Source organism: Macaca thibetana, chromosome 19, assembly GCF_024542745.1.
Source record: "Macaca thibetana thibetana isolate TM-01 chromosome 19, ASM2454274v1, whole genome shotgun sequence".
Classification (NCBI taxonomy): domain Eukaryota; kingdom Metazoa; phylum Chordata; class Mammalia; order Primates; family Cercopithecidae; genus Macaca; species Macaca thibetana.
In genome coordinates, this window is record NC_065596.1 from 46,751,444 (window position 1) to 46,773,578 (window position 22,135).

Genomic DNA, 22,135 nt, shown 5'->3' on the forward strand with positions numbered 1-22,135 from the left:
AGATGACCTTGAACTGAACTGAATGCTTAGGACTTTAAGAAGTTCAACTGACATTTGGATTTTTGTGAACACAACTCAGTAAATAAATTATCTATCAACAGAGGAATGTAACCTAGCAGAGGAAGAAGGGAATGACAATGGGATTGTAAATGGGAGAAAGCTGTGATGCCTTCCACACTCATCCCTTTGTTCTCAGTCAGACAATATCAAGAAAGTACAACTTCTAAAATTATGTAAAGGAAAATAAACACCTCAGGACTGCCAAACTCATTTCACCAAAGCGATACTTCAGCCTGGAGATTGAGTCATGCAAGACCCTCATTTTTTTCCCCAAATGAACAACTGTTACTTTACAACCTTGTGTCAAAGCATTGTACGTTAGCCAGAGCCTCAGGAGAAGACGAAAAGGCCCTAGGCATATCCGGATGACCTCCCTCATAAATTGTTTTTTTGCTGTCCTCGAACCACATTTGAAGTGTATTTGTGGAATAGACTCTTCCAAGTACTCTTGAATATTGGCTTCTCATAACTATGGAGATCATGCCATTGGACTAGGAAAAAAAACCCAGGACTTTAGTTACAAATAAATGCATTCATGATGATTGCTAACCCAACATCAAGTGGAACAAGAGTGAATTATGTGGGGGTAAATTGATACAGGACTAAAATGATTTTTTCATGACCTTTTTTGTCATGAAAAAATTTCATGCTGACTTTTTTAATGTTTTGTTCTCCAGAGTCAAAAAAGTTTTTTTTTTTTTCTTCCTTTTGAGCTTTTTAGCGTACAACAAATTGGGTAAAGTATAATTTTGTGAGCACAATTTGAAAGATTTATCTTTCTCTCTACCCAATTTCTACAAAAATAAACTATTTGTGCATATTCTTAATTTATGGCAATATAGGTATTTGCATAAATTCCATAAGAATTTGTTTTCTCTTGTAACAGGATACAATTGGAGACACTGGTTATTTTACTAAGGCTTTGAGTGAAATGGTATATTTTCAGATATGACCAGAATGCTATGAGGAATTGAGATTGACTTTATAGAACTCACAAAAAGCCTCTTGGACAGACTGACCTGGTTACCTTGTCTATGCAGTTTCTTTAAAAAGTTAATGATCTGTGGTAAGTAAAGAATGTCACTTTCTGATAGGGCCAGGAATCCCCAAGTTATTTTGAGACCTCAAGAAAAGAGGAATTCACGTAATTCATACAAGTATCTACAGGCACAGATAAATCCCTGGCTTGTATAGCCTTGAGAGGCTTTTGGAAGTCTAATTTGAGATTCCTTACGAAAAAGGTCTCAGCAAAGCCAATTTAAAAAGACTCTCTTTATGCCAACCACTATTGTTGCTGTACTTTATGCAAATAATCAGGCCAGGTATAAGACTAAAACTTATTTTGCAAATACATTTGTCCTACTATGATTTGTCTTTCATAAAAATGGGAGCCTGGAGAGAGAAAAATTTGTGTTTCAGAAGAAAACTTCAGTACAACTGTTATTAAATTCTAGGCTTGTTCATTATTTTTGAGTTTTATTATTTGCCTATAATTTGGACTGAATCCTAAATTCTTTCCTGGCTATGAGTATCAAAAGTAATGATTTCAAGATTTTCTTCCATTTTGGAATATTAGAAATGAAAAATGTGCTTTTCTTCAAGCCCTGAAAACTGAAACTAGACGAGTTAAGTAAACTGTTGGAGAAATCACAGGAACTTATATATAAAGAACCTTTGTGCCTGTTGATGTATGGACTACACAAAAGGGTCACATGATCACTGGATTTGGACTGAGATTCAGAGAAATCTGTGAGAGTGTCACTGCAGTTAGAAGATGCTTCAGAGACTCTAGAAAAATGAGTCTATAGGCCGGGCGCGGTGGCTCATGCCTGTAATCCCAGCACTTTGGGAGGCCGAAGCGGGCGGATCACGAGGTCAGGAGATCAAGACCATCCTGGTTAACATGGTGAAACCCTGTCTCTACTAAAAATTACAAAAAATTAGCCGGGCGTGGTGGCAGGTGCCTGTAGCGCCAGCTACTCAGGAGGCTGAGGCGGGAGAATGGCCTCAACCCAGGAGGCGGAGCTTGCAGTAAGCCGAGATCGTGCCACTGTGCTCCAATCTGGGCGGCAGAGCCAGACTCTGTCTCAAAAACAAAAACAAAAAAAAGAAATGAGTCTATACTATAGATTGCTGCAGACATTACAGGTGAGCCAATGTGCAACTGGAAGTGTTAGTGGCGATGGCCCAAAGAATTGCTCTAATCGAGGAGGCAGTTGTGTATCCTCGATTGGATTCCAGGATTATACTTTTTTTTTGTTGTTGTTGTTGCTATAATTAGTCCTTGGTCCTTTTCTGATTTGACTTCACCCCCTTTTCCATGGGAGATGACTTCCTAGGAATGAGCCTTCATAGTGATGTAAGATCAGATGAAACATACAGCCACAAAGTCATGTATTTAACAGTGATTTCTCTGAAAGATTTAGAATAATATAGGGGGTGGGCAGATGTGGTGCCCTGCCCATAGACCACACCCAGCCTATAGACTCATTTTTCTAGAGTCTCTGAAGCATCTTCTGAAATCTTCACATTTTGAAAGGCCAAGGTGGAAGGATCGCTTGAAGCCAGGAGTTCAGGACCAACCTGAGCAACAAAATGAGACCACATCTCTACAAAAAATAAAATAAAATAAATTAGCTGGGTGCAGTGGTGCATGCCTGTAGTTTCAGCTATTCGGGAGGCTGATGTGGGAGGACCTCCTGAGCCCAGGAGTTTGAGGCTACAGTGAGCTACGATCATGTCACTACACCCTAGCCTAGGTGACAGAGTATTTTTTTTTTTCTTAAAAAAAAAAAAAAAAAGCAGGGTGGGGGGTGGGGGGAACAGGAAGCCAGAAAGCCTCAGGGATCTCCAGATGATTGCCCCCTAAATAGTTCTTTGCTGGCCTCAAAATCTTTCAAAATGTATAGCGTTTCATAAAACAAGGCATGTCAATTATAACTTCAGGTGTGCAATCAAAATCTAGCTCCTAAAACTAGAGCCTGTTAAGTTTTATTCTAATATTTATCGTCCCAGGCACAGAACAAAGGCAAGATGAGATCAATTATTCTTCCACCTATCCCAACTCTTTCTACCTGCCTTCCCCCCCGTAAGGAAATATATAAATACTAAGCCTTCTGCAGCCTCTTCAGAGAGAACATTACACCCACAGAAGTTTTCTGTGATTCGTATTTTTCCAGGGTGCACTCTCAAGCTCTGGCTCCATAAACCTTAACTGGTTAAGACCCTTGCCTCAGTCACTCATTCTGGATGACCACCATGAGTCTTGCACAGGCCTTCACTGATCCCTTTGCTACCCAGGTGATGTGTACCTAGGTGAATTAGGTTCCCACGAGTCAAACACTCTTCTCCCTTTCTGCCTCCTCTACCTCCCACTCCTCATTCAGTGCTGTGTGCCCAGGTCTGGCCCCAGCTCCCAGGCCATTAGTATTAACCTAAGAAAGCAAGACCAGGAAGAACAGGCTGAGAAGGAAGTCAGAGGCCAACAGGCATGAAAAGAGGCAGATGGGACTGTCATTTCTCAGAGCTACCCACTCTGGGTGTGTTTTATGACTGCTACTGGATTTGGAATCTTTTCCTCTTTGTGGCCATAATAGGAATTCACCCTTCTCCTACTTCCTTCCTGTTATACTTTCTATTCATAGGGAACTCCATTTGTGACCAGAGAATGGCTGTAAAAATGGTTGACAGTTGAGTAAAACTGACTTTATAATGACTGGGAACCTGGCTCTGTTTTTTTTCCAAAAGAGACTGAGATTCCTCAAAGCCAGCTTTTATGCAGGGCTGTGCCATTGTGAGTTTGGCGTTAGGGAACAGGTGCATAAGTGAAGGGTGAGACAGAAAACAAAATCCTGGCTCTTTGTCAAATCCTGAAAGTAGAGGCGGCAAAAATCATTCTGGAAGGTGGATATCATTTAGGAGACCTTGGAAATCTCAGGGTATCCTCTTCCCAGATGAAGTGGAGGATGAGGTTAAATTATGGAGTTGGTTGATAGTGGGTACATTACTTCTCTGCCTCGTTTTTTTTTGACGGAGTCTCAATCTGTCACCCAGGCGAGAGTGCACTGGTGCGATCTCACCTCACTGCAAGCTCTGCCTCCTGGGTTCACGCCAGTCTCCTGCCTCAGCCTCCCGAGTGGCTGGGACTACAGGTGCCTGCCACCAGGCCTGACTAATTTTTTTGTATTTTTAGTAGAGATGGGGTTTCACCATGTTGGCCAGGATGGTCTCAAACTCTTGACCTTGTGATACGCCCGCCTCAGCCTCCCAAAGTGCTGGGATTATAGGTGTGAGCCACCGCACCTGGCCTGCTTCATTTTTTTAATCTGTAAAAATGGGGATAACATGCAGGAATTTTTGTGAAGATGTTAGCTACATGGAAAGATCTTAGAATAGTGCCTGGCACATAGTGAGTGCCAAGTCAGTGCAAACTATTATGATTATGGGAATAGGAAAAGGTGCCATCCTGGATGAGTAGGGTGAGGAGGTATTTTCCAGCCAGGGTCCTAGCAGGCCAACTGGAGATGAAGATGGTTAAGCAGAAGCAGCTTAACTTCCAGGAGTGGAAGGATTGGGGAGCAGTAACTCATGCACAAGATTCTGTGAAAATGCCTTTACCCAACAGCAGGGATACCCAGAATGGGTGTGGCTTCTGTCACAATTGTTGCCTGAGAGTGTGTCCTAGACTCAAATGGCTTTGGTGTAAGCCAAGTACAGAAACGGGCTTCAGGGCTACCTTGCACATAGCATTCATCTTGTCAAAGGAAAGCATTCGTCTTGTTAAAGGAAAATATTCATTTTGCTAAAGGAATCCCCTCTTGTAGCCCTGGTTATTATTTTTGTCTCAGTACTACTCTTGTTTATAGGTTGTGAAGAGAAAGACTGAAGAAGTGTGAAATACGGAAGTGCATGTATGAATTAACAGGGCAGAATTGGGACTGAGAAAGTGTGTATCAATTTATGTGAACATAAAGAGGACTTCTTGTTTTAAACAGACCTCTTTGTATAAATAATGTGGGCTGTCTTGAGTGGATGGCAGACTCTATCACGAGAACAGCCCAGCAGAGTCCCAAGAGAATGGGGAGCATGACTTCTTTCTTAATGGCAAGTTAAGAGTGTGTAAGTCGATGAAGAGAGAGGAGATGAAGAAGAAGATGGGTGAGGATCAGAGAAATGAGATGGTGAAAAGAACAGACTGAAAGGAATGTTTACCGAGTGCTCATTGGGTACAGGCTCTGTGACTAATACCTTACACATCTTAATTTACTCTTGGACTGTCATCTTCTGATACAGTAAGAGTCATCTTTGTGCTGCCGATGAGAAAAGGCTGTGGGAGGTGAAGTGAGTGGTCCAGGATCATCCAGCCAGGAACCTGTGCATGTTACTTTATTTGGCAAAAAGACTTCACTGTTGAGATGGGAGGTTATTCTGGATTATCTGGGGAGGCTCAGTGTAATCAGAAGCGTCCTTGTAAGTGAAAGAGGGAGGCGGGAGGGTCAGGGTGAAAATGCAGCAGCCGGAGAGACTCCACTAACCATTGCTGGCTGTGAACATGCATCAAAAGATAACATTTCAACTAATGTAGTTACAGATCTAATAGGCTTTTATTTGTGATTCAGGATTTGGGGCAGCTCCCACTCTACGAACACAATGATAGCTCCCCCTGGGCAATACAATAACAGAACAATGGGTTTTGTCAAATTGGAACCAGTAAACAGAGCCATAGAAATAAATGGATCGGTTAACATCAGGGTTCTTCAGGTTACTTTTTTTTGGGGTAAATGTTAAAGCAGAGGGGACTTCCTTATGATGTTGACTCAGGGAGACTGGAATCTTCTGTTTTCAGAAAACACTAGTCTGTTTTGAGATCTGCTTCCTTAAAATTCCAGTTGGAGTATGTAGCATGTAACATGAGTGGCTCTAATTTGGAGTCTTTAGACTCTCACTTTAGTGAGAGTGTGACCAAAACTTAAAGCATTAGCATTACCTTCAGTTATCATCATTTTTGGCTTCCATCATTTATAGGTTATGATATCCTCCTGATCACACATTTCTTTGAGTTTACGTAATTCCAGCCAAATAGAGACCATTTGATATTTGATGGATGGCAGCACGCAAACATTTAAAACTTTTAGAGATTACAGCACACCAGGGAGACCGCTAGTATGACGATGAGGAAGATAATGTTAAGAGTTTGGAGTATGCACCTTTGGCAAGATGCAAACCAACTAAAATAGAATAGATCAAAGAATGAACCAGATGAGTGTAGCCATTTTAACCAAGTAGGATGTTTGTTAGTTTTTGTAACTGAGACTCTGTAACACCTGATATATTTGTCCATGTGCAACAAGAAGCGTCATAAACTATAGAGACTCCTTTCTGATCAGCCAATAGGGAGCAATTTTATTATCTAGCGTTGCATGCCTGGGTTAAATTAAAACAGGCAGTGAGAACAAGTAAGTCTAGGAGTCTGACTCTAAAAGGGACCATAGTACATTTGAACAAACAGTTGTGTTAAAGATGCTGCTAATGTCAGCCATTGGGTGGACTAAAGGATCTCATACGTAAAAATTTGGGGTTGACACGATAGATTAGACAGTTAATCTATCATTCTATGTATATTCTCAAATATAACATCCCAATCAAAGCCTTGGTAATATAACGGATGTTTTAAAATATGTCCCATTATAAAGATAGCAGATTCTCACTGAACTTGTACAAATAACTGAATTACAATAAACATATGAATACTCAGGAATAGTTGCCTAGTTCTGTGGCAGTCAGGTAGGGAGCAAAAGTAAATGTTATAATTTTTGTTCACAAAAGTCTACTTTACCAAATGGCAGTAAGTTATAGATAGCTTAAAAGATGAAGAAATTCATAAATCTGAAAAAGAAAACACTTAAAGAATTGGCAAATTTTCAAATAAAAAATCTTAAAAATGGGCCGGACGCAGCATCCCAGCACTTTGGGAGGCTGAGGCAGTTGGACCACGAGGTCAGGAGATCGAGACCATGGTGAAACCCTGTCTTTACCAAAAATACAAAAAACTAGCCGGGCGCGGTGGTGGGCGCCTGTAGTCCCAGCTACTCGGGAGACTGAGGCAGGAGAATGGTGTGAACCCGGGAGGCGGAGCTTGCAGTGAGCCAAGATCGCGCCACTGCACTCCAGCCTGGGCGACAGAGCCAGACTCCATCTCAAAAAACAAACAAACAAACAAACAAAAACTTAAAAATATTATCCTCATTATTATTTAGTTCAATGAAATTGATGTTTTTTTCCTTCTGTGTTTTGGTCGGCAATTTCGTGACGGTATCAGCCTGTTTGCAAGTTCTTAGACAGTTCAGTGGTATGATCTTAAAGTTATCAGAAACTTGTGTTTGAGAGTGCTTGTCAGAGTCTTTTCCATAAATCTTGAAAAAGAAGCAATTTTGAATGGTAGCTTATTGCAAATGCTTTGAGGAAGAATAAAAACAACTGTCTGTGAATGACAAAGATTGAAAACGACTATGGTTAAAACTCTGAGGGGAGTTCATTATGATAAAGACATGGCTCACATAGAAATTTAGTTACTTCTGTGGCATATGACATTATGAATGATAACATATTCGATTTCTAGGAATCTCATGTAATTTTTGGAACACTCATATCAGTAACATACCTGTAAATATAACTTAGAGAAGGTTTAGCAGCACTTATCAGTTGACAATGCTTTCCATGTAATTTAACATATCAAATAAGGCAGCTTTTCCACTTAGCTTCTGTTTTTCAACTGGATTACTGAGTTTTTGGTGGAGCCCATTAATGAATAGGGCCAGCAAAGTATAGGCTTGTATATGTTGAAAAAGTTTTCTAGGAAATTCTAATGCTCCCAGCTAAAGAACCATTGTTTTAGCCTCATGTTCTACCTATTAGAACAGGAGTTCTCCATCCTGGTTATGTGTTAGTAGCATCTGGGAAGGCTTAAAAATTACCAATGCCTGGGTCCCACTCCAGATAGTAGGTCAGAATTTATGGGTGGGGCTTGAGCATCATTTAAAAAAATGTTTCTCAGTGATTCCATTGTGTGACTATATTTCCCATCAGATTTCTCTGATTTCTTGTGGCATTTACTTTTTTCTATTTTGGTATCATGATTATTTTTCATATCTTATCTCCTGTCTTAGGCTGTATGTTCTCTGGGGTAGGGACCCTGCCTTCCTCATTTCTGTATCTTTCATGAACACACGAATTGGTCATCAGGAAAAGGTTCTCAACCACACATAGGTTGTGTCCTGAATCTCAGGTTCACACATTAATGCGAGAGTCATTGTTCTCCATGAGGTCAGAGGTTACTTGTTTTGAAGGGTATGTGGGTAATTCCACAGTTCAGATAGTGGATGGGAAATTACCCTGTTTCTAAGCATAGCATTGGAACTAAGAGTTCTATGTGTACTTGGGGTAGAGGGGCAGGGATGTGTAGGAAGACAGTTCTAATTAGGATGGAGGAATTATACTAGGAAGTAGAGATAAAGGAAGTGAGAAGGATTAGTAAAGAGAAGAAATGTGAACTTATAAAATAGGCGAGAATAGGACCCTTTAGATTCTTCAGTAGGTGAGTGAACTAGATTTTAGGAAGGTAATGAGGCAGTCATATGCAAGGAAGATTTTGAAGACTGGAGACAAGGAGTCAAGCAGGACTTTGAACGGTTCGTTGAGGTCTGTGGGAATGGAGAGAATGACGCAAGTGAGAGATGTTAAGAAAGGATCAGAAGACTTTCATAGTGTATTAAATCTGGGAAACAAATGAGCAGAGGTTGGGGATAATTATGTCTAAGAGACAGTGGGGTACAGGAAGCATGCAGACCAGGGAAGAAGAGACCTGCAGGAATTAGTGCTGAGAAGCAGGAGTTTATTGGGAGGAGGAGGAGATCCAGTCCCAGGATACAGGTCTCTCTCCCAAACATGGCAGTCAACGCTGCAGGAAACAGGACAAGAGGAAAGGCCATCATACCTGCCAGTCTTCCTGAAATGCAGAAACTACACCAGGGCTACTATGTCAGAGCCACCCTGGCAAGTATTCCAATCATGATGCTGACAGTGGCCCTAGCTGAGAGGCCAGGAGAACTTCCTTGTACTGAAGCATCTGTCATGGAAAGAAAAGAAAAGAAGGAATGAAGGTGATGCCATTTTACAGTGGGGTACCCCAGGAACCAGTTCCTAGCATGAAGTAGTCTCTACTTGTTTTTTCAAGGAATACATTATTTTTTGTGGGAAGCTTGCTGGGAGGTGATTAGCCATCTGTATTCTTGCAGGGTTTTTTCCCTCTCACCATGTTTCTAGGCTGGTGATCAGGCCTCTGTCAATTTCATCCTGGCCTTTCTTTACTTAGATATTTTTGAAGGCTTTGTGATGTGAAAAAGCTGATTGCTATTTTATGTGTCATTAGAACTTTCCACCTTTTCACGGTTGCATCTTTTTCTGAGTGTCTTAGTTTTGGCAGGTCTCTATGGCAGGGAGTTGATTGACAGAAGGCCCAGGTCAGGGCATTCCAAATTGACCACCTCCTTTGCACAGAGACCTCTCTTTCCAGGGGCTCCCGGAAGGGGTATGGAAGCAAGCCCAGTATTGTGAGACTCTGTTTAACACTGACGGGTGACTAGTTGGAGGACGCCCCATCAGCCTTGCCTAAACTCACTTAGAACTGCATTGCTATCTAAAACTTCCTTTTCTTTCTCCTTCACAGGAATCAAATCTGCATCGTGGTCTGAGGGCTCTCCTGGGCTCCTCTCACACCTGCCCCACTTTCCCTCACAGGTGTTTTTCCTAATAAATTATCTTGCATGTCTAATCTCATCTTGGTTGCATCTCATTGGGTAAAAACTAACATACTTGGTTTGATTCTTTGCACTTAGTTTTTTTCTGTCTCTTTCACATGTAGCCAGTAACCATGTCCTCGTGTTTTCTGTGTTGCCTCTTTTTTAAATATGTGTGTGTGTTTACATAAGATACCTCTTACACACACACACACACACACACACACACACACACACACACAACCTTTTGCATCTGTTTCTTTATTTCTATTGGAACCGTTTACTTTTGGCCCTCACCAGTCAACTCAGGTTGATTATTAATGCTATGTTAGCTACTGTTGGGGGCGCCTCCTATGGGCCAGGCCCTGTGCTAAATACTTTACCTGTATCTCATTTGTTTTATACAATAATCCTGTCAGGTAGACATTATTTCCATTTTACAGATGAGATGACAAAGGCTTAGAGTGGCGAAAAAACTTTCCTGATGTCATATGACTGGTGAAAAGTAGACTTGAGATTTGATTCTAGGACTACCCAACTTGAAGCTAATGATTATAGTAGTAATATACCAGCTAAAATTTATGAAACATTTTCTCTGTGTGAGGCATTTTGCTGAAGGTTTCATTGATGATTACATTAAACCCTTAAAACAATGCTATGAAGCAAACACTGTTACTGCAGTTTTCAGTTGAGAAATCAGAGGCTCAGAGAAGTTAAGAATCTTGTGCAAGAAATTTGTAACTGTAAACACTTACAAAAGAGGAAATAAATCAACAACCTAATTTACAACTTTATGATATAGGAGAAAAACTAAACCCAAACACAGTGAATGAAGGAAGTAATAAGGATTAGAGTTGATATAAATGAAATGGAGAATGGAAAAACAGTAGAGGAAATCAATGAAACCAACAGTTGGTTCTTCAAAATAAGATCAACAAAACTGATAACCATTAACTAGATTGACTAAGAAAAAAAAGAGAGAAGATTGAAATTGCTATACTCAGAAATGAAAATGGACTCCCAGCATGGTGGCTTACACCTTCAATCCCAGCACTTTGGGAAGCCAAATCGGAAGGATTGCTTGAGGCCTGGAGTTTGAAACCAGCCAGGGCAACATAGGGAGATCTTGTCTCTACAAAATTAAAAAAAAAAAAAAAAAAAAAAAATCAGCCAGGCATGGTGGCATGCGCCTGTAGTTTCAGCTACCTGGGAAGCTGAGTTGGGAGGATCACTTGAGCTCAGGAGGTTGAGACTATAGTGAGTTGTGATCACACCTCTGCACTCCAGCCCAGGCTAGCCTAAAGAGTGAGACTCTGTCTTTCTCTCTCTCTTGCTCTCAAAAAAAAGAAAAAAAAAAAAAAAAAAAAAAAAGAGAAAAAGAAAGAAGAAAAGAAAATGGAGATATTATATATCAGTTCTAGAGAAATATTGTTTACAAAAATACTATGAATAACTGCATGCCAATAAAGTGGATAACCTAGGTGAAATGGACAAATTCCTAGAAACACACACAAAAAGTCTAAATAGACCTATAATTAGTAGGAAGTTTGAATAAAAATTTCATTTGACAAAATTCAATATTCTTTCTTAATAAAAACATACTGAGTATGAATGGAAGGAAACCATCTCAGTATAATAAAGGCAGTATATGAAAAGCCCAAGGCTAACATCATACTCAATAAAGAAAGACTGAAAGCGTTCTCCCTATGATCAGGAACAAGACAAGAATGCCTGCTTTTGCCACGTCTGTTTAACATAGTATTACAAGTCCTAGCCAGAGAAATTAGGCAAGAAAAAAAAAAAAAAGACTTTCAGATTGGAAAGAAGAAGTAAAATTATCTGTCTGTTCACAGCTAACTTGAACTTCTATGTAGAAAACTCTAAAGATGAAAAAAACCTGTTAGAATTTATGAATAAATTCAGTAATGTTGCAGGATACAAAATCAACGTGCAAACATCAGTTGCATTTCTGTCTACTAACAATGAACAATCTAAAAAGGAAATTAAGAAAAAAATTTAATTCACATTAACATCAAAAAGAATAAAATACTTAGGGATAAGTTTAACCAAGGAGGTGAAAGGATTGTATTCGGAAAACTAGAAAACACTGCTGAAGGAAATTAAAGACAACCTCAATAAATGTGAAGACATTTTGTTTTTATGGATTGGAAGACTCAGTATTGTTAGGAGGACAATACTACGCAAAGGGAGCTATGGATTCAACACAATTTCTTTCAGAATTCCAATGACTTTTCTTTTTGCAGAAAGAGAAAAATCTATCCTGAAGTTCATATGGAATTTCAGGACTCAAAATAGCAAAACAATCGTGAAAAAAAGAACCTTGAGAAAAAATGCTGAATCCTGATTTCAGCATTTACTACAAAGCCACAGTAATCAATACAATGTGGTACTTGCATAAAGGAAGACATAGAAACCAGTGGAATGGAATAGGAAGCCCAGAAAGGAATGCTTGCATATATGGCCAAATGATTTTTTTTTTTTTTTTTTTTTTTTTTTTTTTTTTTTTGAGACGGAGTCTTGCTCTGTCGCCCAGGCTGGAGTGCAGTGGCGTGATCTCGGCTCACTGCAAGCTCCGCCTCCCGGGTTTACGCCATTCTCCTGCCTCAGCCTCCGAGTAGCTGGGACTACAGGCGCCCGCCACCACGCCCGGCTAGTTTTTTGTATTTTTAGTAGAGACGGGGTTTCACCATGTTAGCCAGGATGGTCTCGATCTCCTGACTTCGTGATCCACCCGCCTCGGCCTCCCAAAGTACTGGGATTACAGGCTTGAGCCACCGCGCCCGGCCGGCCAAATGATTTTTGATAAGGGTGCCAATGCCACTCAATGAAGAAAGTGTAGTCTTTTCAACAAATGATTTTGGGAAAGCTGGAAATCCATGCAGAAGGATGAGCTGAACCTTTACCTGACACCATATACAAAAAACTAACCCACAGTAGGTCAAAGACCAAATGTAAGAGTAAAAACTATAAAACTCTCAGAAGGAAACTCAGGGAAAAAAACTCCACGACATTGGATTTCACAGTGGTTTCTTGGTTATAACAACAAAAGCATAGGCAACAAAAGAAAAAATGGATAAGTTGAACTTCATGAAAATCAATAAATTTTATACATCAAAGAACATTGTCGAGGAAGTGAAAACGCAACCCTTGAAGTGGGAAAAATATTTGCAAATCATGTCTGATAAGGGATTAATTTTCAGAATATATGAAGAACTACTACAAATTCACAACAGCAAAAATCTAACAACCCAATTAAAAAAGGACGAAAGACTGCCTGGGCGCGGTGGCAGTCGCTCACGCCTGTAATGCCAGCACTTTGGGAGGCCGAGGCGGGTGGATCTCGAGGTCAGGAGATCGAGACCATCCTGGCTAACATGGTGAAACCCCATCTCTACTGAAAATACAAAAAATTTGCCAGGCGTGGTGGCGGGCGCCTGTAGTCCCAGCTACTTGGGAGGCTGAGGCAGGAGAATGGCATGAACCCGGGAGGCGAAGCTTGCAGTGAGCCAAGATCGCGCCACTGCACTCCAGCCTGGGCGACATACAAATGGCCAATTAGCACATGCAAAGATGCTCAACATCACTAATACTTAGAGATACACAAAACAAAACCGCAATAATGGAATACCTCAAACACATTAGGATGGCTTTGATTAGAAAAAACCACACACACACAAACAAGTGTTTTTAAGGAGGTGGAGAAATTGGAGCTCTAGTGCACTGCTGATGGAAGTGTGAAATGTTATAGCCTCTGTGGAAAATGGTATGGCTGTTTCTCAAACAATTAAGCAAAGAATTACCATTTGATCCAACAATTTCACTTCTGGACATATGTGCAAGAGAACTGGAAGGAATTTGAACAGATATTTGTACACTAATGTTCACAGCAGCATTAGTCACACAATAACCAAAAGGTGAAAACAACTGAAAAGTCCATTGAAAGATAAGTGGATAGAAAAATGAGGTGTATCCATACAATGGAATGTTCTTCAATCTTAACAAGGAAGAAAATTCTGATACATGGTGCAAAATGGATGAACCTTAAAAACATTATGTTAAGTGGAACAAGCCAGACACAAAAGGCGAACTGTTATACAATTCCATTTATATAAGGTTGTTAGAATAGTCAATTACATAGAGACAGAAAGTAGAATGGAGGTTACCAGGGGTTGGGGGAGGAGGAGTAAGAGTTACTATTTATTGGGTAGAGAAATTTATTTAATATGGTAAGATGAAAAAGTTCTGGAAATGGATGGTGGTGATGGTTACACAACACTAAATTGCACGCATCGTAATAGTTAATGGTGGCTGGGCATGGTGGCTCACGCCTGTAATCCCAGCACTTTGGGAGGCCGAGGCAGGCGGATCACCTGAGGTCAGGTATTCAAGACCAGCCTGACCAACATGGAGAAACCCCGTCTCTACTAAAAATACAAAATTAGCTGGGTGTGTTGGCGCATGCCTGTAATCCCAGCTACTTGGGAGGCTGAGGCAGGAGAATTGCTTGAACCCAGGAGGCAGAGGTTGTGATGAGCCGAGATCGCACCGTTGCACTCCAACCTGGGCAACAAGAGTGAAACTCCATCTCAAAAAAAAACAAAAAAAGAAAAGAAAAGACATAGTTAATGGTCTCATGTAAAATATATATATAGTGGCTGGTAGTCTTACCTCTATAAATACACACTGGCACTGCCCCTTCCCTCCCATGCAGAACCCCTGTGGCTGAATCTCCCTATGTCTCCAAGTGTGCATCACTCACTGTCCTCCGTGCTGTGCCCACAGCCTCATGCAGCCCGTGACTTCAGAGCCAGGACACAGCTGAGGAGTCTTTCTGGAGGCTCCCTGTCTTCCCATTTTTCTGCAGCCTGACTTGGGGGAGGTTTGGCTTCAACAGGCAACTTAATTTAGCCAGATTTGGGACAGGCCACCTGGGCACCTTCTCCATACACCCTGGCCACTCCCCAGGTGTCACCAGGGGAGCTGGGAGCAGAGATGGGAGCAGAGTCTGAGCTGCTCCTCCCTCATCCAAGGGGCTTCCTCCTCTCATTTGGAGAACGTTGTGGCTTGTTTCAAAGCCTTGGATGTTTCTTTCAGCTAATGGCATAGGTAAAAGAAAACAAAGGGGTAACAGAAACATAGGGGGTGCCATGTGTTGGTGACAAAGAAAAGCAACTTGACCTTGAGGACCCTCCTTCTTCCCACTCTGTGAAGCCCTTTCCATGACATAGGGCTCTGGGGCTGACGAAGGCCCCTTTCCACATTTCTCAGGTCAGCCCCAAGGTCAGCCAAGAGAAATCAGAAAAACAGGCAGAAGAGAGTCTGTAGAGATGAATTGGGAGGGTTTAGGAGAAAAATTGGCGATTTGCTTGTGCCATTGGACACAGGCTGGGAATAAAACTTTTTTTCTGGCTCATCTCTGAAAGCCAGATAGACTCTACCAGAAAACATACTGCCAGTGCTCCAGGGATCCACTTACCAGAGACTGTGATCATCCTGACTGTGGTCCCGTTGTGGCCAGTGGCTGAGTTAGTGGCATGGCAGGCATAGGATCCGCTGTTCTTTGCAGTGATGTTGGGGATAAAGAGGTTTTGTGTGTGTTGCTGGAATGTGCCATTGACAGACCAAGAATACTGTGCCAGTGGATTAGAGGCCGCATGGCAGGAGAGGTTGAGATTTACCCCTGGAAGGTAATAGGTGTCTGAAGGGGAAATGTTGGGGGCATCTGGGCCATCTGGAGCAAAGAGAATAAAGCCACAGGTGATGTCATCAGAGGGAAGGGGAAGCTCCTGGTCTGTAGAAAGGCCACAGTGTCCCTCTGAGCCAAGCCACAACTCTAAACTCCCAACCAAACCCCTTCTGTGTCTACTGAGACAGAGTCCAAGACATTTACCCGTTTCTCCCATCAGAAGATGTGGACCCCAAGTCTCCCATGACAGGGACACCCCCTCCCCTCTTATTCTTGGTCGAGGCTGGGCCTACCCATGTTTGCCTGGGGTAGAAAGTCATGACCAGCTGGGTGTCTAGGGGTGGGGATCTGCATCTTTGGAGCTGAGAGGGACTGAGAGGCCCGGCCTCTGGCTATGTGGATTTGGGCTCGCGGCCTGGGCCACAGAGGAACAGAAGATACTCACAGAGGACATTCAGGGTGACTGGATCACTGAAGTTCACACTCACTGGGTTCTGTATTTCACACTCATAGGGTCCTGTGTCATTCCTTGTGACATTGAGTAGAGTGAGGGTCCTGTTGCCATCGGAGAGCTGCAGCCTGGGACTGACCAGGAGGCTCTGACCATTTACCCACCACAGGTAGGTTGTGTTCTGAGTCTCAGGTTCACAGGTTAAGGCCACAGCATCCCTGTCTTCCACGGGATTGGAGTTGTTGCTGGAGATGGAGGGCTTGGGAGTCTCCGCTGTGCAGAGAACAGAGAGAAGATTGTCCTGTGTGGCACCTTTGATTCCTCCACAGGCATCTTTCAATCAGAGTTGGCATCTCCCACCTCTCAGCCTACTCGAGTCCTTAAAAGCCCATGGCAGGTGTGTATGTCACAAGACAGACGCACGATGATCAGGGCTCAGAGACCATGAGGCCGCCTTCTCTGTGTGGGAGAAGCACAGACTTTCTGAAGTGTGAATTGAGCAGCAGTGCTGGGTTGTGGACACACCCAGGACGGGGAGTTACAGATCCTGGTGTCTCTTCTCATCCCTCCCTGACCGGCTGCCTGCCTAGCCCACCTTGGGGTCCTCACCTGGAACATAGGTGCTGGGTCCCTTCCAGCTTCACAGTCCTACTTTGCCCCTTGAGGTGTGTTTTTGAGAGTTCTGTTTCCAAGAACATTCTAGAGATGGGAGACGATGGGACTTGCCATTGTCCTTAATTCCTGAGGATACTGGGCAGCCTGACCTGGGACTGGGTATTTCAACAGAAATAACACAGGGGAGCCCAGGGGCAAGCCTGGAGGTCGGTTCCGTCATCAGGCAGTGGAGCCACAAGATAGGGCAGTGTTTCCCAGGTGTTTCATCGTGACTTACTTGGGCCAGTGACCTCTAAAGATAGAGCAGAGTCCGAGGAATGATCTAGAAGGAGTGAAGGGGACAGGCAAGAGCAGGTGGCTTTGGAGCAGAACCATGTTTCCTTTCCTTGGTTTTTAATGTCCCTTCTTTCCCTGCAGAGGGCAGGTGAGGAGCTGCGGATCCTCCCATAAATACATGTGGACATTTGCAAATGCAAACTGACTGGCGGGAAGGGGGAGCATGAAGTGCTGGAAATCTGGCTCTCATGGACCATGGGTGTTTGACAGTTATGAGAGAAATTTGGGAAGAAGTTTTGCAAATATTTTCTCCCATTGGACACTATGCAAAGTGAAATAAGTCACTCACAGGATAGATACTGTAGGATTCTACTTACATGAGGTTCCTAGGGTAGTCACACTCACAGAATCACGTAGTAGAATGGTGGTTGCTATGGGCTGGGAGTGGGTGGAATGGAATGTTGTTCATGGGTCTGCAGTTTCAGTTACACAGGATGAGGAGGTTCTAGAGGTGTGCTGTACAGCTTCATGCCTATAGTTCATACACATTGAGTATTTCTTATACATACAGCTTAGGAACAAAAAGTATTTTGAATTTCTAACTTTTTAAAAATTTTGAACGTTTGCAGTATACATACCGGTTTAGTATCTCAAATCTGAAAATCCCAAATCCAAAATGCCCCCGTGAGCATTTCTTTTGAGCATCACATTAGTGGCCAAAAAATGTGGAATTTTGGAGCATTTCAGATTTTGGATTTTTGATGGTCCATGTGTAACTGTAGCTTGCGTTTTAAAATTTGTCAGGAGTTTAGATATTATGTTCTGACTACAGTCAAAAACAAAATTGGAGGAAACATGAAATGTTTACCATAAGTAGAAATTGTTCTTAATTGTCCACAGATATAAATCAGTTGGTGGGAGGAGTATTTCTCTTGATAACAAAATAAGGTTTAGGCGTCCTGTGAATTCCAGCAGGATCACATTATGCTCAAAGGAAGATCCTGAAGTACACTTGAAATTAGCAGCTCCCAGGTAGAGGGAGGCACGTGAGTCCTGTTAGGAGGACACAACCGGTCAGAGAGGAAGTCTTAGGTGTGTCAGTTCCATAAAGGGAGGAACAATGCCAAATTAGGAGAAGGGATGTGTGTTATGTTAGTAAATTTAGAAAGTTTCCTGCCCCTAATTCCTACGCAGAGTTAGGCAAGATTGAGAAGAACCCAAAATAGGCATGTGCAATGCTGTCTTCATTTTCTCTTGACCTCAGGAGACACAGTAGAGTTTGATTAGGTTTTTGCAAATTGGCTACAGTCTAAGTGAAATGCCAGTGGCTCACGCGTCTCCCCACCTGAAGGACCCCATTTATCACAATGATGCCATCACGAGGACACAGATGTGTGTGGAACAGGCAGTAAACCCATCAGACAGCACCTGCCTGGCCATCCAGGATCTAGTCTCTAAAGAGGTTTTGAATCATTCATTCTCTTGTTCATTCCCTCTCTCCTTCATGAGAGAACGATCAAGGGTGTGTCATATGTGGGGCCTGTCCTGGTGCAGGGTATGAGTGGGGAGAGAAAGCAAAGTCTTCTCTTTTGTCCTTCCATGGGAGTGCCAGCAACACATCAGGAAACAGGATTTCAGGTTCAGTGAGTGGGGTTAGGATCTTAGAGGGAGGCTGGACATTACTCGCACCGGCTCTGACAGTTGGGGCAGGTGATTTAGTTCTGTACAAATTAATCAGTTGTGCTGATTTGCTCTCACTTCTCTGAGCTTTGGATGCCCAGGAAGAAAGGATTTGAGTCAATGGATGACCATGGGGTCCATGGAACGCAATAAGCCCTGCTTTCTTGTGGAAGAGAGGATGGGGCTGTGGCTGGAGGGAGACCTCATGCGACCCTGATCTGTCCCTCGTGTTTGTGTGACCCTGGTTCAGTGACTGTGTCTTCCTGTGCCTCCATTTCTTCTCAATAATAAGCTTCTATTAAAATAAATAATAGTCTCCTAAGCCTCCCAGGCCAGTTGGCTGATGACCTAAGAAGCTTGCCCATCTGTCCTCTCCACTCTGAGTCTCAGGCGAAGGACAAGACTCTGTCCTTACCCAGGCTCTGGGTCTGAGCCCTGGCTGGTGAGCAGCTCCAGAAGCCACAGCCCTTAGACGGCTGGTAAATCTTTGCTCCTAGTTGGCCCTGCCCAGGAGGCAATAACCCAGTGCTGGCACAGGTTCCCTGGGGTCACCTGGAGTCAGAATCCTGGGACAGGGGTCTGGAGCAGGGGCGTCCAGGGATGAGCCTCTCTCTGAGGATCCCAGGGGGCCCCTCAGGTCAGGCCCTGACCCAGTTCTTTAGTCTTTCTCAGGGTCAGGTCCATGGGGAGGGCACGGGGTGCTTGGCTGAGACTGATCTCCTCCTGCTGAGCCCCCGCCATCAGACTGTCCTTCCTCTGCCGCGAGTGTCTGCAGGGTCTGGATGCAGGAAAGGAATTCTGATCTGTGGAAGTCTATCTTCCCTGTGTGGGTCCTGCACTACATGTCCAAACCCTAAAGTGGGATGTAATGCAGAGTGGGACACAGGCACAGCCCAGGCCTAACAATCCTGTGTGTGTGAAGTAGAACTGACCTCCCAACACCCAGAGGTCATGGGGAATCACTCACGATGTACGCTGAATTGGCCAGTTACTTCTTCATTCACAAGATTTAGCGTTATGACTTGTAGGGTGTAGGATCCTGTGTCATTTCTGGTGACGTTCTGCATCAGCAGGGTTGCATTGGGGTATATTGTCTCTCGACCGCTGTCTGCAGGCCCTGAGATATTTACTTGAGTTGCTATTACATATCCTATAATTCGACGATTGGCGTCCACCGTTTCCCCTTTGTACCAGTTGTAGCCAAGAGGGTCCTGGGGCAGATTGTGGACAAGTAGAAGAACTTCCTTCCCCTCTGCAGCATTGGATGGCACAGCTTCAATAGTGAGCTGGGCAGTGGTGGGTGGGTTCCAGAAGGTGAAAAGTGAGGCTAGGATGGGGTAGAGAACATCAATCAATATTACAACCTGTGTATTGGGAGTGGAAAAATGGGGACTTTTGCTTTGGAGTTTGTGGTTGTGGTTGTGTGTGTGTGTGTGTGTGTGTGTGTGTGTGTGTGTCCCCTACTGAGTCAAGGTCAGCAGCCCCCATTTCTTCAACACCTCTGACCTTAGCATTTCCCTGTGTGAAATCCTCTTCTTCAGGGTTCTTCGCGGCTCCCTCCACACTGCCCTCAGATCCTGCTCACATCAGGTGTTTTGGGAGACCCTTTCCCTGACACCTCCTCTGGAGACCCTGGGTCTTCCCTTTCTGACCTTTCCCTGCTGTGTTCCTTTCAGGGCTCTTGTCAGCACCTGACCTCACATTCTAGATCTCTTTGTGTGTCTGTCTTCCTCCCCAGGAGAGTGTGAGCTCTGTGAGGGCAGGGACTTGTGTGATGTTGGCTGCACCCCAGTGCCTGGGACAGGCTGCAGACTCCTGTGGATGAGTTCATGAGCATTCCCAGGGCCCTCTGCTTGCTGGGGTTTATTTGCCAATGTCTGACATTGTTGGCTAAGGGCAATGTTTCATACCCTGGTTATGCTTTTATTTGAAGTGTCATCTGGTATGGTTATTATTATCATTTTTCAAATTGTAGCAGCCAGTGATGATTAACCAGGAATATGGAACACTTGAGATGTTCCTGCCTCTCACCAATTCCAGTTCAATGTGATTTCCCTGTTGTGACCCCTGCCCCTCTCTTGTGTCCTCTCCTCTGTTAAGGCTCCAACAGAAGCCTTCTGTCCCCTCTCAGAGCCCTGTCCTCCCCAGGAGACCCCAGCTTATCACTGTGCTTCCTCCTCCTGTCCTCTCCCAGGAAGTCCTCTCCTCACCTGTGAGCAGCAGCTCCTGCCAGGGGATGCACCATCTGCAGGGAGGGGCTGAAATGGGCCCCATGGTCTCTGCTGCCTGTGTGGTCTCCTCTATGGAGATAAGCCTGGGATCCAGAAACTTTCTGAGCACGGCTGTCAGCTGTGCTGTCCTTCCTCCTCCTGTGCTGAGCCTCTTTCCGGGGCAGGAGCACTTCTCAGGCTCATGGGCGGGGTCTGTGCCCAGGACACCTCTCTGTCCCCTCCCCTCTCAGTCCTGCCTCCTTGTCCCTCCTTTCCCTTTATTTTCTGTCTTTGTTTCAGGCCCCTGGGAATTGCTGAGGCCTCTGCCTCCTTCAGCAGTGATTCTCTCACCCAACCTCTACACACACTATGCCCAGACACACACACACACACACAGACAAACACACAGAGACCCACACACAGACACACACACACAGACACACACACACACACAAAGAGACACACACAGACACACAGTCACACATACACCCTGTAGGTTGGGTGAGCACAGCCGTGGACCCTCAGCGTCCTGCAGCCCATGTCTCCAGGTCGGGTGCACAGTCGCTTCCCCTGCCCTCTCCCATCCCCATCTGACTCTTCCCATCAGATCAGGAGGTCGGGGCTCCGCAAGGACCCTGTCACAGGGACACCACCACTGAGCTTTGGGGAGGTGGGTGCTCACTGGTGAGAGGGAGGATCCCTCTCTCTCATTGTGTCAAGCTTGGTTGCAGCTTCCAAGGATGGACATTCAATGCCCTGGATATCCCAGAGGGAACTGTCCTTACTGGTGGTGTGCAGAGCAAATAATCTCTTACGCCTCCCGAGAGAGAGGGCTGTTCTGGTTGGTCAGTTGGGGGCTGTGGGCCTAGTGGTCACCAGGGACAGGTATCAGCTATTTTCTTGCTCTCTGGGTTCTGGCAGCTGAGCTGGGGCTTGGGCCTTCCATGTTCTCTCTGATCATCTTGGGTGTCCTCTGTTTTCGCCCAGCTGACTATCCTGTGGTCACCCCACCTTCCCCATGGCTAGTGCAGCAGGAAGTGGGGAGTTGCCCAAGGGCCCCACAGGACACTGCTCTCTGAGATCCAGGAGAGGGAGCCTGGGACACAGCAGGGGCTCAGAGCTGGAGAGACTCATCCCAACTTACTCTGCAGCCAGGATAGGCTCAGCCCTCCCCATGCTGACATCCTCTGGGGTCTGTCCTAAGGGTTCAGACCTGGTCAGGCCCCTCTGTGTAGAGGAAGGATGGGCAGTGGCCAGAGAGTCCGTCTGGGGGGGACGTTGCTCACACCTGAGAGGGCAGGCAGGGATGGGCCATGTTCTGGGAACAAAGAGAGCTCATCCC

General features: G+C 44.2%; 1 protein-coding gene and 1 long non-coding RNA gene across 4 annotated transcripts in view; one reads left to right on the forward strand and one right to left on the reverse strand.

Moving 5' to 3' along the window:
- LOC126941812 (uncharacterized) overlaps window positions 1-22,135 on the forward strand; it is a 215,212-nt gene that overhangs the window by 150,758 nt on the left and 42,319 nt on the right. The window lies entirely within an intron of this gene.
- Window positions 1,915-21,009, reverse strand: LOC126941778 (carcinoembryonic antigen-related cell adhesion molecule 8). 3 transcript variants are annotated; one of them, XM_050768524.1, is made up of 6 exons: window positions 20,794-21,009; window positions 19,551-19,910; window positions 16,007-16,285; window positions 15,352-15,606; window positions 9,053-9,184; window positions 1,915-2,669 (listed from the first exon to the last, which is right to left on the reverse strand). In XM_050768524.1, exons 1-5 carry the CDS (start codon window positions 20,855-20,857, stop codon window positions 9,093-9,095), a joined length of 1,050 nt encoding a protein of 349 aa, XP_050624481.1. In that variant the 5' UTR covers window positions 20,858-21,009; the 3' UTR covers window positions 1,915-2,669; window positions 9,053-9,092. The 3 variants fall into 3 exon arrangements, with proteins under 3 accessions (XP_050624481.1, XP_050624479.1, XP_050624480.1); XM_050768522.1 differs by lacking the exon at window positions 1,915-2,669 and adding an exon at window positions 6,440-7,540 and having other exon boundaries at window positions 20,794-21,008; XM_050768523.1 differs by lacking the exon at window positions 1,915-2,669 and having other exon boundaries at window positions 6,440-9,184.

What these genes read in the sequence shown, in the direction of transcription:
- LOC126941778 (XM_050768524.1), bottom strand. Translation starts at nt 20,857, where the DNA reads ATGGGGCCCATTTCAGCCCCTCCCTGCAGATGGTGCATCCCCTGGCAG. An exon ending in GCAGGAGCTGCTGCTCACAG is followed by an intron (nt 19,911 to 20,793) that starts GTGAGGAGAGGA and finishes ACCCCATCCTAG; the next exon opens with CCTCACTTTTCACCTTCTGG. An exon ending in TGGCCAATTCAGCGTACATC is followed by an intron (nt 16,286 to 19,550) that starts GTGAGTGATTCC and finishes TTCTCTGCACAG; the next exon opens with CGGAGACTCCCAAGCCCTCC.